Here is a 15,859-nt window from a genome sequence, read left to right as displayed (position 1 = left end):
CAGCATAAAAGCAGGAAAGGTGATGACCGATTGGCTTTTTATTTGTTTGATTTTGTTTTTAATATCCACAGCTCTTCCATTCTAGGAGTATAATTTAATTTAAGGGATCCTTATTCTTCAAATTCTTGAGGAAAAATGAAATAGTGATTACTTATAAAATCTGATAAAGTCAGAAAAATTAGCATTTTCCTATTGCAGAAAATTTAGGAGCATCTAATTTGCATTTGGAATTGTACAGTAAAAGCATGATTCATACACACATTGTTTCTGAAGAAAAAGCACCTGTGATTTGTTAAAAGAGTTGTACTCTTATAGCTGAAATCAGATTTAGACCTTCTCAGCTCTTAATAGGAAAGTAAGTTAACTTGTCCCAGCTCAATTAAGGCTAAACTGGATAACAAAGGAGATGTTCACTGTATATTTGTCTTCCTGAGACAATGCTTCTGTAGAAGGAGATAGAGTCAGTTACGTGGCAAACAAAATGAGAAAGTCAATCATACTGCAAATCTTTGGCATTTCTTTTTAATAGTGTCTTGATCGAGAACAAGCAATTCAGTGGATTAAGAAAGAAAGGCTTCCAGCATTTCTAGAAAGCGACTGTTACTTTGAATACAGGTATTGCAATCTTTTATGCTGTATCTCAATTTTAAATTTGTACAGTACTCTTAATCTGTTTTCTGCTGCCTCTAGTCCTCTTTGTTTAGTATTTTAGTGACCTGCATAAAGTAAAATCAGTGACTTTTTTCACGCATCATGCTGTAATTTTCCTTGACCATGAATTACATACTATATTACACCATTACAAAGAGAGTAAAACTGGGGTTTACTGATTTCTGAATCTCCGTTCCACAGAGATATCGTGGTAGCAATGCATATTTCTCTAATCAGTATGTAAGCCGTATCAGTGGAAGTTAGGAATATGTGAAATCTATTTGGAAAAAACAGCCAGTCCTTTTTATTTTAATTATTAGTTTTGTGCCTTTGGGCCTGCTGTCGGACTTCCTTTTGCAAGGTTCTCTGTGGGATGCTGTGGCATAGTTGGATGATTTACTGTTATACACTTGCTGTATTTTTCCAGATGTCCTTTCAGCAGATATTCAAGAGGTTTAATGTGCTTTTTGGGAGGATCTGCCTCTACATCCCTTAAGGTTGTATCTAGATGCTGACTGTAGTGTGTTTCAGGGGTCCAGAAGGGAGAGGCAATCTGGCAGTGTGGTTCACGGAACTCATGTTTGATCATTGTAATGACAGACTAGTTACTCGGATATAGACTTCTACATTAAAAATTTCAAAATATTTTTAACTTTCAGTATCCTGAAGATTACATTCAAAGGGAAAACTGTGTAAAGAACCAGGAAACCATGACATAGTGTTCCACTTTACCTTCGGTAGCAAGCTGCTTTACACGTATCTGAGCCTCAAGAAACACTAACTTTGATCTTCTGCTATAGCAAAGTATTTCTTTGATCAAGGAATTTTACTTAAGAGAATTACATAAAACTAACTCTAAGCATGTACCTAATTTCCATTGACATCAGCAGTTTAAGTTGCTTTCCTGAATCAGGATCCAGATAGGCTGAGATGCTAAAAGGGAGACTTGTGTTTAAAGATGAAGGTACCCCGACCCTAGAATGAAATCTTATTTCCCCTTAAGTACTAGGGACAAACAAAACTGGGAATTCACTCATGGTCATACGCTCAGGCATAGGCTTCATCTTCCCTTCTCATAGACCTTGGTTGGTTTTGTCCTGCTTTCTAACTTAACTAAGTTCTGCCGCAGTCCCTGAACTCAGAACATCCTTGTTACTGTCATGTGGTTCTAAGGTTGCCTTTTCCTGAACATCGCAAGGTTGACACTAACACAAGGTAGCACTGGAGTACTGTTCAGTACTATGAAGTCCTCATACAGCAGCCAGGTGAACATGGTAGCATCAGCTGTCTTGTTATCAGCAGAAAGTTCAACTAGTATGATCACCGCTGTGGCATTGCTGCTGGAAAATTGCTGACACGACCAGGAAACGTAGCACCTGGTGGTGATACAGGTCTTCCACAATCTAGGAGAATAGTTCTGGTTTAGTGATCAAAATTTCAAGGGCTGCTTGGCAGGGCTTGGAACTGTGTAGATACATGCAAAATCATCCTGATATAATCAGTTTTACTAGTAAAGCAAAGCAGGCCACCCTCTGTTAAGCTGGGGGACTATGGAATGGCAATACTGGCATTTACATATACGACAGCAGGTGAAGGATGAAATAATAAAGCAGATAATGAAGTTCTCTGTAGCAATTTATTTTTATATGAATCTTGTTCTTTATTGCCTGTTCTGGGGAAAAATCAACTGTTTCTCTGATTAAAAGCTAAAATTAACTATTTTGTTGTCCCAACATTTAATTTCAGGCTTGCTAAACTGATATCACAGGTAGAATGGAGCAAGACTGGCATTAATTTCATTATAGATAGTGACTACTATCCCTGGATAAGGAAGCAAAGGCCAAGTTCTCCCCCTCCTGAGGATGAGGATGACACTTCTTTGACTATGAAGAAGCTCCACGTGTCGCTTGGACAGGTAAAATAAACATGTTTACTGGGTGTAACATCAAGTTAGATTGAATGCATAGGGTTAATTATTGTAGCAGGGTCGCAACCTAATTGGACAGCTGATTCTCTGAATATCCCTTATTTTCAAAGCTCTTTGTAGTATAGGAGAAAGTTGATGAGTTGCAATACAGCTTAAACAGAAGCTGTGTTACAAGTATGCTCAGCTATTCTCTTCATTGGGAACTATCATTACAGAAATCTGTATGAACAGACAGGACAAATGGCTTCAAAAAGTAACTCCTCTGCTCTTAGAAATGCTGCAATAAATAGAGAAATTTGAAATATTCCATGACATTTCTTTTCCTAGGCTACAGTTTCTCAGACAAAGGATTGGTTTACATTAGCAAAAAGAAGTGAATCTGTGAAAACTACAGATTCATTTGTGCATCCTGTAGCTTCTAGTGAAATTCAAGATATGCAGTATTTGCCTGGGCAGCATGAAAGAGACGATTCATTAAGTGAAAAATACAGCCTTCTGGGTAAGTAACAGGGGCTCAGCCATAGTATTTATAACACAAGTCTAACTAGGTGGAAAGAAAAGGCATTCCAAGGAATTGCTGCTAACTCCACTTACTGTCTTCTGAGTATCGTGTGGTATCTTAGGCTTCAGACAGGGATTTGTTTCTTTCCATAGCCACAACATTAAATGAAAATTCGAGCTAGTAGCCAAGTAATTTTGTGATACCAGAACCCTTTTTCCTTACGTATTTCTGTCTCATAGATGTCTGGAAGTTTCAGCTGACAGGTGGTAGTTGGTTGGTTTGTTTGTTTTTTCTCCATTTGATATGTTTTGAAAGACTTTCTTGTCTGGATTCTTTGGGTATTTGATAATGTATGATTTGTGTTGCAGCTATCTTCTCAGGGTATTTATGTTGGGCACTTAGAGGCATTTTGGCTGCCAATTTTTATGAATCTTATCGAACGTGATCATTTGTGACACTCCTGTCTGTCAAATTTAACTGAAATTGTTCAGCAGGTTTCAAAGGTTCTGAGAACATAGAGATGCACATATGGACATACCTGATTGCATAGCCTTGCTTCTGCTCTGTAGGCAGTAGCAAGAAGAACACAGAAGTCTCAGCTCATATGTGACAAGTTCTCTCTCCCCCGTTTTCAGAGGAAAAAGCAGCCATTCCACTTTGAGACTTGTACTGGTGGGACCTTGGCGTCCAATGGCTAAATGGAAAATTGAAAGACATGGTAACTCCAGAAGTTTGTCTTCTTCCCCAGACCCATGGGGATCACCCCAGGAAATACATTACTGATGTATGGATTAATAATGAAGCTGTTTAAGTCACACTTGTCTGCAGCTAATGACTCTACCACTAATTTTTGCAGTGCTTTGAGCTGAGAGGTCAGAAATGCACCGTTCTTGCAGAGGGTTGTAATGTAACTTAGCTCTGTACTGCAGTGGGCTGGACACAGGCCTAAGGAAAGCCCCTCTGTCCTCCTCTGCTGCAGTTGTTCTGCTGTCAACAGTGTTTTGCCTCAATGGATATTCTACATCTTCTCACTGAAAAGTTTATAACATAGACCTTCACTTTACATGTGATTATTACTTTTCTTTATGCTTAGTTCATGGGACATCCAGCATTCTTTCAGTCAGAAAGCTTTTTTTAGGCACAGTGTTCACCTGTTGTAGGGGTCAGGCACTGGAAGCAATAAAGGGCATCAGCTAAGTTTCTCAGAGCCAGCCTACCACTAGAAAGGGTTCAATAACTGAAGGTATTTGCTTGGACAATCCAGTTTGAATTCCTTGCTTACTGCTTCAATTGGACCAGGGTTATCAATTAATGTCATGAGCAAAACCCTGATCCACTTGGCTTCTGATTACTCAGGATGTGTACCACTCTTCCTAATTTGCTCAGGTCCTGTGAAATCATTTTTCATGTTTAAATGTCACCAAACTGTATTAGGAAGCTATATTTTTTTAAGTGAAAACATTTAAAATAGTTTAGAAATAAGAAAAGATATTTTAAATCACTGTGATTTTTACATTATTATCAACATTTTGTCTCATAGGTACTGACACAAAATGATGTGAGTGCAGAGCAGGGAATCTCTGTGCCATGTTCCTAATCCAAGTGTCTGTGACAGTGGCCAGCACTGGTTGGATGTGGCTTATTTTCGGGGGAAAATGGAAGGAATGTCTAACTGCCATTGCCATTTATTGACTAGGTCACCATAGCGGGGTACACAGGCTGATAACATTACAAAAGTGAATTTAGTGGATCTGAGAGATTTAGCCCTATTCTATCACTGTCTGATGTACTGCATGAGCTCACAGGTTGTAGCAGTCTCCTCACTGAAAATGTTTTTGCCGTAGTGATACGACAGGTCATGAAAGCCTACATCTTAGCTTCAGGGAAATGCAGAAGTTTCAGTTTATTCTGTAGTTTAAACACTAGATTGATATGAACATATTGTAGAGCCACAACAGAGTTCACAATATCTGTAGTTATTCTGCTCAGTTTTATGGGGCTGACTTGTACAGCATCAACCTAACTAAGCTGTATGTATAGTCAAGGTCATCTTTGCTAACATGCTCCAGAAGTACTCAATTTGCTAAAAATCTGGCAGAAGTAGAAAAGATATTCGATCAAGTTAAAGCAGAAAGTTTCTTTCTCAGCAGAGCAGGATGGCAGGGCATGCTTAATAACATGGAGAAGATGGGAAGTCTGGTAAAAGGAATTAAGCAGACAAGTGTAGACTAAAAAAAAAACCTCAAAAAGCAGGGCTTGTCACTGTTCTGAACTTGTTAGTTATGAAACATCTCTAAATGGATAGGAGCCATTTCTGGGTGGCAGACTGGACTACAGGATTGTTAAATGTTTCCAGAACCCTTAATATAATCATCATTTGTTTTGTCATACTTCTATGTATGGGGAGATTTTACTCAACTGACAGAGGCCTGTTCGATGTTTTAGTCTTTCACAATAACCAGTATAAGTAGACAGAGTTATCGCTTAACTACCTTCCTCATGCCAAAACAGAACCCAGTCCTGCTACATACTGTGACTTTGATCAAACTATCAACAAATGCTCAGGAAGAAACCAAGGCCTTGCAGCACAAGGTGGTTTAACAAGTGCTAAGGAGCTGGGATGCTCAGATGAGTGAACAAGGCCATTGGCTCCAGAGGGAGTTGTTCCTGAACTCTGCTGCTCTGCTGGAATTCAATAGGGAATGAGTTTCTGAGTCATGGGGCTGAGTTTCTAGCCAGATAGCAACAGCAGAGGCACCTTTTCTATTCCCTACTCTGCAGCGTGACATGGTGTGATTGTTCTGCAGCAGCACAATATAAATATGTTGCGTTTTTTAACTTGGATATGTGGATATGCAAGAGTCCTGAATCAAAACCGTGTTCAATGATCTTTTCTGATGCAGAAGCAGGTTCCCTGTCTAAGGAATGCCACCAACAGAGTTTCCTTTCCTCTTCAAGAACAGCATCAGCAAAAGCTGACATTATCAGGGAGAGATCCAGAGAGGCTGAGGAGGCTTCTTCTGTGTCCATTGCTGAACCTCCTTCCCACACTCAGTTAAGAGTTTATCTAGACCCCAAATGGGACAGTGCAGTACAAGAAGAAAATGAACAGGAAAGTGCAACTTTTCAGACACCAGAAGAATTCATAACGACTTATACTCCATTTGTAATAAAGGAACCCATTTCAGAACTGATCCACCAGGCAGCTGCTGACACTAAGAGTGACGTGGATTTCCAAAAACCACCTGAAGAGTTTATACATGAGTTAGCAAATAATGAGTTTGCTCGTGGTACTGCAAAGTCACCCTTTTCTCAAAGTTCTTCTCCATTGACTGCCTTGGATTCTGAGGGAGATGTAAGAGAACGAGATACTGAAGAAGTAAGCTTAAGATCGAGCTCTGAAAGTGATGGGGCAGACAGTAGGGCTGCCTGGTGTATTAGTCACAGGACTTACGACACTGGCAACAGACGTGAGTTTGAAAGATTCAAGAAGTTCATTAAAGGAACACTTGGGGAGAGATACTGGTGGCTCTGGATGGATATTGAAAGACTAAAAGCTCTCAGGAACACTACAAGGCAGCAAAGGTACTTCCCATTATTTAACACTTATTCCCATTGTTTTAACACTTGTAACCCAGCTAGATCAACGGAGGTTTTGAAATTTCTGAATAAATTCTCATGTTTGACGAGAACAGGCACAATTACTGTAATCATGAGTGTCCCGACAAGGTATGTCAGGAATGACTCTGCTGAAGCTGATAAAACTCTTTTTGCAGTCATGTTTGCAAAGCTTACATGAAGTCAGACTTGCTGTAGTATTAAGGCTTTGTTAGAGATTTGGAAAACAGATGGCAACAAAAAGAATAAAAGAACTTAAATTCACAAGTAGGGCATTCAGCATGACAAACTGTTTTAGTGAAAGGCTCTGCTGGATTCAGATTGCCTGTTCTAAGGCACAGTACATTTTGTCTTACACACAACCTGTCTCTAATTTGCAGAAGAATTGTTTTGGCTTCTGCCACTTGCAATTAAAAACATGTTGTATGACAGCAGTTTAACCAGTAGGATGACCTGTACTTGGTTCTGTATAGCATCTGGTACATGCTTATGTGACTATTTTTGTTGACTCAAGGCAACTCAGTAAGATGAAAAAACTCTATCTGCTGAGTAGTGGAGACTATTTCCTCAGTTCGGAAGTGTTACTCAGACTCGATCTGCTGCATGGTGATCAGTGGAATATAAGGCATTTAAGACGGATTCAGCCTGAAGTAGTGAAACCTCTACTTCTTTACTGGTATGAAAAAATGAACTAAGACTTTACTGGTTAACAGTTTCTTTGATAAGCCCATTAGATTTACTTCATCTCACTTATCTCATTGCAATTATGGGAAGAAAGGTCATCAGAAATACTAGCAGATATTGCATCTGAATTTTCAGTTCAGCCTAAACTACACTGCAATCTGCTGAAAAGCCAGGTAGACCTGCCTTACTGAGCCCTTGTTATTTTACTGCCAGAGCATCTGAGCTACTTTGTGTATAGCTGCCTTGGATACCATTCAACTAAACTTTAGGCTGCAGGGTAGGGAAATCCCTCCAGGTCTAGAAGGTTAATTCTGTCCTAACCTATTCCCCATATTGCCCTTCTCAAGTTTCTGAGGATGCTCTGTGTATACACCTATGTGGAATCTGACCCTGAGACTTTACTGTTCAATGTCTGTTAAACAAAATGCCTTTTACATATTGACAGCTTAAGCGAGGATACCAATTCTAACCCGTTTCCAGAACACAAGCTAAATTTTCGAAGGTCTCTCCTTCCCAAGGGGAATTAACAAATTGCAGGCGTAAACAGATACCTGCAATTGTGAACTTTGCTGTGGAGCCACATGAGAGTTATGGTCTATGTCCTGTGACCTACAATCCTTTTCCTGTTCTTTGCTGTAGTATGGATGGGGCATATCCCACTGCATACTCATACAAACGCAACTATGTAATGGTGCAGAATTTGCAACCTAAGTTTATGTGTAGCTTAGTTTTAGATTTAGATGAGTGCTGATTTGGAATTCTAGGTGTATATAGCACCATATCTTGATACAGTAAACACCATTATGGGAAAAAAAAAAAAAAAGAAAAAAGAAGCCAAATAGCCCAGTATTTCGTGTTTTGGGAAAGTTTTACTTATTAGCTTTTTTCTTCCTAGGGGTCCCAGATTTTGTGTCACTCATTCAACAGCAATAGAAACTGCCAGTGCAAAACTGAAGCTCTGGCACAAATGCCATGAGAGACCAAGGGTCGATATTGATCCTTTTCCACAAATGGTATCATTGCTACCATTGACACCTAAGTCTTGCATACCTAGGATACCACCTTCTCTTCCTCAGGTAGGTGGGATCACAATATTGAAAAACAAAGCCTTGTCTCATCGAAAACAATGGTAAAACTCTAATTCAGTGGGACAGGAATATGGTACTTGATTGTTTGGAAGTCAAGCTTTAGCAAGATTGTCTGTTGCAGATGGTTATATATAAAAAAGCAACAAAATTTTACTATGCTTTATGTAACAAGCTGATATAAGTTGAGTCAAATTATTTTCTCAGTTAACATCCTTGCTATTTTGTAAGTCTTTTGGATTGATATTTTAGCTCAAAATTCTCAGAACTACAAGATTAAGGCTCTAGCAGCACAGATTCTGCCCTTCAACCAGCCTTGTCTCTTAATCTAGAGTAATTCTTACAACTTCACTGCAGTTACCCTGAACCTACCCCTCATGTTTGTAAGAAGGGCAGAATCCTGCTCATTTTCTATCACCACAGTCCTTTAATCAGCTACACATGATTTTCGCTTTCTACTGAGGGCCGTGAGCCACACAACACAGATGTGTCCTTTTCTCAGCATGTAGCTTGCAGGTGGCCAGCTCAGTTTTGACTCTTCTTCCTTGAAAGCCTGAATTTGAGAGGTGACTGCAATGAAAGCTGCAGGTTTTCAACAATATGGTATTAAGCCTCAGGACACAAGGTACTTGGAGAATGTGAGTTGAAACTGGTTCCAGTATTAAGAACTGGATGGGCTATGCCACAGATCTGTTCACACACATCTCTCTTACTTTGCGTTGGATAGTTTTAGACTACAATTATATTTTTTAAAAAGCTAATTAATGGAGATGATGGAGGAAAAACAGTGGGACAGATTTCCTGTTCAGAAGAAGCTGGGTTCCGGAGCCAGATTCCTGCTGGTCGCAGCAGGAATGGGAGCCAGAAGCAGCTGCCTCTTACAGAGACCAGTTCTGGCTTCACAAGGTGTGCTAGTGACCCACAACTAGCTGTAGGTCAGGCTGACAGGATCCTAACTCTGCAGGTTTTCCAGCCTCTGTTGAGTTCAGTACTTGAAGAAAAGTATGACCTGGCACCCATGAACCACACAGAATCATCTGACAGACCATTTCTTGCTGCCTTATTTTTCCTTTTTTTTTTTTTTTTTTTCCTGTGAGAAGTCTGGACTTCTGAAACTTCTAGCTCCACTGTGCTTGCAAGAGCTTAGAAAGAGCAGCAATCTGGGTGAATTTCTGAGGACACACTGACTGCAACTGGCATCTCCAAAAAGTCATAGCATGATTTTGTTCAAAATGAGTTAGTGATGGTGTGGCAGAATGCCCCCTTTCTGTCTTGGTCTGAGTGGCTGTATCTGCCTTACTTTCTTGGTTTATAGCAAGCTAGTTAAGGTAGTCTTAGTAAAGATTCACAAAACACGTTAACGTGCTCTTCACCTGACATCCTTTGTAATTCTATACAAAGTGCATGTACTGTATTTCTACTTGTAAAAAATGTTATTTTTTTAGGTATAGTCGTTATTACAGTGTGCTGAAAAATCTTGCAAGATATTCAGAAAAGCCTTTTGTAATTTGCAGTTTTACCTGTTGTGACTGACAAGGCAAAACGGTCCTGAAAACCCTTGAATGTATTTAAGCAGTTAATAAGAACATGTTAAGAAAACACAAAGGTGGAAATATAATCAGAATTGCCTTATTTTTGTTACGTCTTTTAGAGAAGCAGAACAAGCTCACCAACAACTTTATCAAAACCAGCTACACCAGATTTCTTTTTGAAGAAATCATTATCACCTACCCTGCCATCAAGTCAGAGCCCCCTTCCCAGCAGTAGGAAGTGGTAAGTACAGAAATCCCTTGTACATCTTTCTGCACACCAATATACCTTCACTATTTATGAGAGGGTTTTAGAGCCTACTGTTTTCATGAATACTTTTCTTTAATATAATATTCTGCTTAGTGAAGCACAGTTACGGGATTGCACGCATGGAGAATTCCTCCCTGACTGATTAGTTTTTCATTTATTTGTGCCACAACACAAAAGGATTTATTTCTCCAAATACAGGTGGTTTACCCTCTCTTGTATAATCATTGATATTCTCTACATACATTTCTATTCTTTTAACCTGTCTCAGCCACTTGCCCTCAAAGATACGCTGTATCAGTGATTTCCATGGGGCCACATGAAAAAGTATTCCGCTACATTTTTTACATTTATTATAGATTTGAACTCCATGTACTTTTCCCTCTACTGTCCACTATGTCATTCTACTTCTCTCATGCCCCTTCTTAGTTGTTTATTTTAGAAGCAGTCCTAGTTTTTTCCTTAAATGGGTATTGAAAATTTTGTTTGTTTGTGGATCCAGGCCAAAGTCAGCGAGCAGAGACACGATTCATTGCTTAGCTTTGGATGACAGCGAAGACTCAAGATACCAGGTTTATAGGAAGTACACCTATGCTGAGCTGCTCCCGGTAAGCAGTGCTTGAAGGTTTTAGTCATCTTGAATCATGGGTTAAAACACTTTATTTAATAGTATTAAAGGGGAAGTAGTCAATGATGGCAAGAAATTGGTTTGATTATGTGCATGTCAGTGCTGCATGCAGAGGTATAATTAGAATGTCAGCATTTTCTGTGTGGTATCTGTCACCTATTTGATAGGAAATCATGGCACATACAGAGATTTATTTTCACTAGAGCGCGTTGATCTTCTCCATGGTGACCATGTGTTCATTAGGCTGTTATGGAAACTCACTGGATAAACGCTTTGGTGGAATTGTTGCCTAGGAAAGTATACCAGACTTACAGCAAAAACTGAAACTGCCCTAAAAAGTCATTACAATAGTAAAATTCATAAAAGGAAAATGCTTCACTTGTACAATTCCTCTTTATTTCTTGTGCACTTCATTCTTTTCTTTGATGAATTATTGCCTGTTAAGCAGGGCCTCAATCCAGCAAACCTCAGGAGGGACGGGCTGCACAGATGAGCCATTTCTCAATAACTGTTAAAATGCTGACAAATCAAACATGTGAGATGTCAAGATTTGGCAATTTAAAATATATCAGAAACTTTTCACGTTTGTGGAATGATCTCGAAACAGCCTGCTGTTTCTTGGAGGTGTTGATACCCATGGCCTTGCAACTAAAAACAGCCCCCAACATATTATGAAATACGGGCCTATTTCCATATGCATGGAGTTTGCTAATTGCTTGAGCACATGCTTGGTTTTCACATCAAAATCATACTTTTATTTATTACTTCACTGCAATAATTTTAATTATTTTTTTTTAATTCCGACAGAAGAAAAGGCTAATCTTTGCAATTAGGAGATATTTGCAGTTAGAAACTTATATTAAGGAAATGTTCACACCATGAATTACTAACGTTTATATACCTTCATCATGCAGAGTTTCCCTCTGTCACAGGGTGGAAAATACTACCCTTTTACACTTACAGGGCTAGACTGGAACCTACAGTCAGGACTCCACAATTTGCGATCACAAATATGAAGCAAAGGGTAACGCAGGGATCCATAGTTTAACTTCATACTGGGGAGCAGGATCTTCCTGCTCTGCTTCCGAAGTCTGGCTTCCTCCTGCCTGTTTCCGTTCCTGTTACTGGTTGGAAAGAAGCTGGTTGTCAACCACCACACTGATCTGCTCCCACTTCTGCTGTCAGAGACAGCAAGTCAGTCAGAGTTTCTCCTTGTGATCATCAGAAGCTAATTTACTAGTTTGTACTCTCCTCTGGTCTCTCTGTGAGCATCGTCAAAATGGATATATTCTTCCTCAAATGCTCCAGGAGATAGTAGCCACAGTAAAGAGTATGGATTTCATCTCCCCTAAAATGCTCATGATTTTGATGCTGATGTCAGTGATGTAACCCCAGAAGACACATCTTTTGTTCCATGATAGTTAATAATTTTGAGATTTGACCTAATAACCACCTGTTAACTTCTGTTGGTTCAAAACACAGTAGCCTGAGCTGAGACAACTTTTGACAGCTAAGTGATACAGTTTAGTATCATTAAAATTCCCCAGATTCGGAGCTAAAGAGTTAATGACAGAATTAGGGCCAGGCTTGTTTTCCTGTTCTGAGTATTGAGGAACCACGTAAGGGATGCTATAGTCATTTTGCTACCTGTATGCCTTCAGTATTGAGACAGTCCATTAGATGTGAATATTTAGTGGGAAAACGGTATGGACAGCTATGATCAATTGCATATGTAGTAGAAAATGAGTCTAGTTTCTTGGGATGAAGATGCTAATTGAACACACTGCATGGCCCTCCATTGCAATGTACTGACATTTGAAAATAATGAAAACCTGTTACTCCTTGCTGTATAACTATATTTTATTTATCTAGGGGAAGAGTGCTGCTGGCAGTGTTGTCTTAGGGGGTTCAAGAATGGAAAGCATGCTGCAGTCTCTTTATTTGGAGAACAGAGCAGGCTACTACTTCACACGTTTCTGTGAGAAGTCGGGGAATAAGGTATGTACATTTTCCTACCCTGTGATAATTTTGTCCACAGTTGACTGAATGCCAAGTTATAGAGGGCAGCCAGACTGAAAAAAAAATGGAGAAAGAAAGATTGATGACTGGATGAATTATTACTTGTGAGACTCCAGTCCCTCAACAACAATAAACTGTTCATGTGTATATTCAAACTAATGACAGGTCTTAACCAAGCTGTCAGATCCTAACTCTCTCAAACCTATTGGAAATCTGATTGTACCATCAGGAATAAAAAAAAAGACTAATCATTTTTAAAAACTAGCCTTTAACTTGGCAGAAAAAATGAGGTCTTAACCCACAAAAACATTTTTTAGAAAGACGGAAAATCTGCTACGTTATTACTCATGATAATCTGCCTCCTTCTTACTTGTTAGGTTAGCGATGTCCAAAATCTCCAATGTTTTAAAAATGTTCTTCTGCTTCCATGAAGCTTCTTGGATTTCTGAGAAACATAACACTATTTCTTCTCTGCAGTCAGCAGATCCATCATTCATTGCTGGGTGTAAATTGAGAATTGGTTGGAACAAGTTATGAATCTGAGTCACTGTTTAGTGGCTTTGCAGAAAAATTGAGTCTTTAGGGGAGATTTGAATGCAATCAAGATGGACATCTGCTTCGTTGCTGGCACAACGCAGAATCCAGCAGCAGTAGCTAGAAATGCCTTTGGCTACCAGAAGGCAGGAGCCATTGTTTCCAAAGCTGAATACCTTCAGCTAAAAATGTTCAATGTGTATAGATAGAAATATAAATAAAAGTAACTTAGTTTTTCATTGGAGATAGGCACCCATCCACATATCTTCTAGTCTTTGCAGGTGCCAGATTCCTTTGAAATCTATTTCCTTAAGGTTTTGTCTATGGAGCCTGTTTCACTATATGCCAGGTCTGGCAGGCTACAGTTTGTGGAGCAAAGTTCACTGTCCTTATCTTTTTGGAACAGTTTCTTTACTGTCCAGTGATGGAGGTTTCAGGGTATTTTTAAGATCCATATCCCATAAGCACATGGAACAAAAAACCAGCACTAAAACAGAGGACTTGAGGAAACATGTAGACTCCTTCTTCTGAAAGACCTTTTGATGTTTGTTTGAATTTATGAAATGAAGCCAAGACTTGGTGCCTCAGAAATGCATGTAATAAAAATGTAATGATAGTCCCAGTAACATACGTCAAGTACACAATATTTAATTGTTTTGGTTATTGCTGCAAAATGCTATTTCATGATGGCTCAAATTCTGCATGTCCATTATCAACATTTCTTCTTTAGTGCTGGCTTTATGCCACTGAAATGTGGTTACTCTTCAAATGTTAACTACAGTGTTAACAATTTTAATGGCCAATTATGCATAAAGGATACAATAAAAGATAGAGTATCACAGTGACGATGCCATTAAATATGTTGTCCTTCTGCCAGTATGCAACAGAAAATTAAATCCATCTTAAATTTAGCTTGATTTAGGATCACTCCAAGGAGCTAAAGAATTACTTGCTTTGGAAACTCAACCTTTTATAAAGCTGTGATATTTGGGTAGCAACAACTTACAATATTTTTCATTTCTAGTTGTGGAAGAACAGCGCGTACTTTTGGTTTGACCTACAGGCTTATCATCAGCTTTTCTACCAAGAAACTCTTCATCCTTTTAAAATATGCGAGCAAGCTCAAGTAAGTTGTAAATAATGTGTTTTCCCTTCACAAATACATTTGTTCATTCCTTTCACAGGTACATTTGTTCAGTGAAAAGACTGTGAAAGAAGATAGAAAAGTTTCTAAATCTTGACAACTCACACCAAAGTAAATCTGGGTTGTGGACAACAAAAGATGCTCTTTGCATTGTTTCCATGGAATTTCTTGATTTAAATGTTAAACATGCGTAGTTTGATTTCTAGGCTCTGCTGCCTGTTCCCAGTTTTATCTATTATACTCTGTTTACCTAATCTCCCCTTTGCTCTTCTGTGTCGTATTTGGAAACTGTCTGCTTAGTGTTAACATCAGAGATATTTTTTCTAAATCATCTAATTTTGCTGTACCTTTTCTTTCATCTCCTATGTGTGTTAGAATTGCAGATCTCACAGTCCAGACCTCAGATGATGACCTTAGTCTTGAAAATGGGTCTATCAGTTTTCAGTCCTGTTTTTCTTTTTCTGTTTGTCAGGGCATCATTATGCTTTTTTCGCAGTCATCATCCTCCCCCATTTGATCTTTAGACCCTCATTTACTGTCAAGCGGAACTGATATTTCCTATAAACGAGCATTCTTAATTGAGCATGCACTTTAATTCAGGGAATAAAACAGAAGTGAACTGGTTTACCATATGGGTGCTGATAGCTGTCACTGACTGTGGAAGAGTCCTTTACTGCCAGGGAAGGAGGCTGCAGCAGTGTGATATCATTAGAAGAACTCCAGGCAACTTTTAAAAACACTTTGTGAAACTTTGGTCTGTTTTTCCTCTGTAAACCTTGTGTAGGAGTATATGCTATCTGCATATTTCAATATATGCTGTAATAGAGTAAAACTACTTCACATGTCATTGGAACAAATATCTGTAGAGAGCTGTGGATAATAATCTCTTTGTCTGGCTTATGTTACTGAGCATCTGGACTTCCTTCAATCTGTCTTCTTTTCCTACTTGGAGGTTTTACTGGGGCAAATGACAGAATTTTGCATATTTGCCCAGAATTCTCACCTGAATCAGTCTTATTTGTACAGAAACTCCAAGCAGAGGCCGAGGCATGGATTCCTCCCTCTCTCCTGTCACACACTGGCTAACTTTAACTGTTACCCTATCTAGTTGTTTGTGGCCCCAGCTCAACTTACGGCCTGAGGCTGAGGGCAAGTGACCGTACCCCTAAGACCCACTGTCTGCCATGTCTGCCCAGGCCTGTGTGGGGCTAGAGACCCCGCTCACAACAGGTATGCAAGTTAACCATATCTTTACTCTGTCTTCATTTTC

The 15,859-nt window shown here is 39.2% G+C and overlaps 2 protein-coding genes across 2 annotated transcripts in view; both read left to right on the top strand.

The window, feature by feature from the left end:
- RGS22 (regulator of G protein signaling 22) overlaps positions 1 to 15,859 on the top strand; it is a 65,497-nt gene that overhangs the window by 18,234 nt on the left and 31,404 nt on the right. Inside the window, 10 exon segments of the mRNA XM_065627230.1 lie at positions 530 to 615; positions 2,398 to 2,566; positions 2,906 to 3,077; positions 5,984 to 6,665; positions 7,213 to 7,374; positions 8,278 to 8,458; positions 10,119 to 10,240; positions 10,767 to 10,872; positions 12,765 to 12,890; positions 14,470 to 14,571. Coding sequence (XP_065483302.1) covers positions 530 to 615; positions 2,398 to 2,566; positions 2,906 to 3,077; positions 5,984 to 6,665; positions 7,213 to 7,374; positions 8,278 to 8,458; positions 10,119 to 10,240; positions 10,767 to 10,872; positions 12,765 to 12,890; positions 14,470 to 14,571 — 1,908 coding nt within the window.
- Positions 1 to 15,859, top strand: part of PABPC1 (poly(A) binding protein cytoplasmic 1) — a 338,028-nt gene that overhangs the window by 298,073 nt on the left and 24,096 nt on the right. The gene's annotated exons all lie outside the window — the stretch shown is intronic.

The sequence above is a fragment of the Caloenas nicobarica genome, chromosome 2, assembly GCF_036013445.1.
Source record: "Caloenas nicobarica isolate bCalNic1 chromosome 2, bCalNic1.hap1, whole genome shotgun sequence".
Taxonomy (NCBI): Eukaryota; Metazoa; Chordata; class Aves; order Columbiformes; family Columbidae; genus Caloenas; species Caloenas nicobarica.
This window is presented reverse-complemented; position numbering and strand designations above follow the sequence as displayed.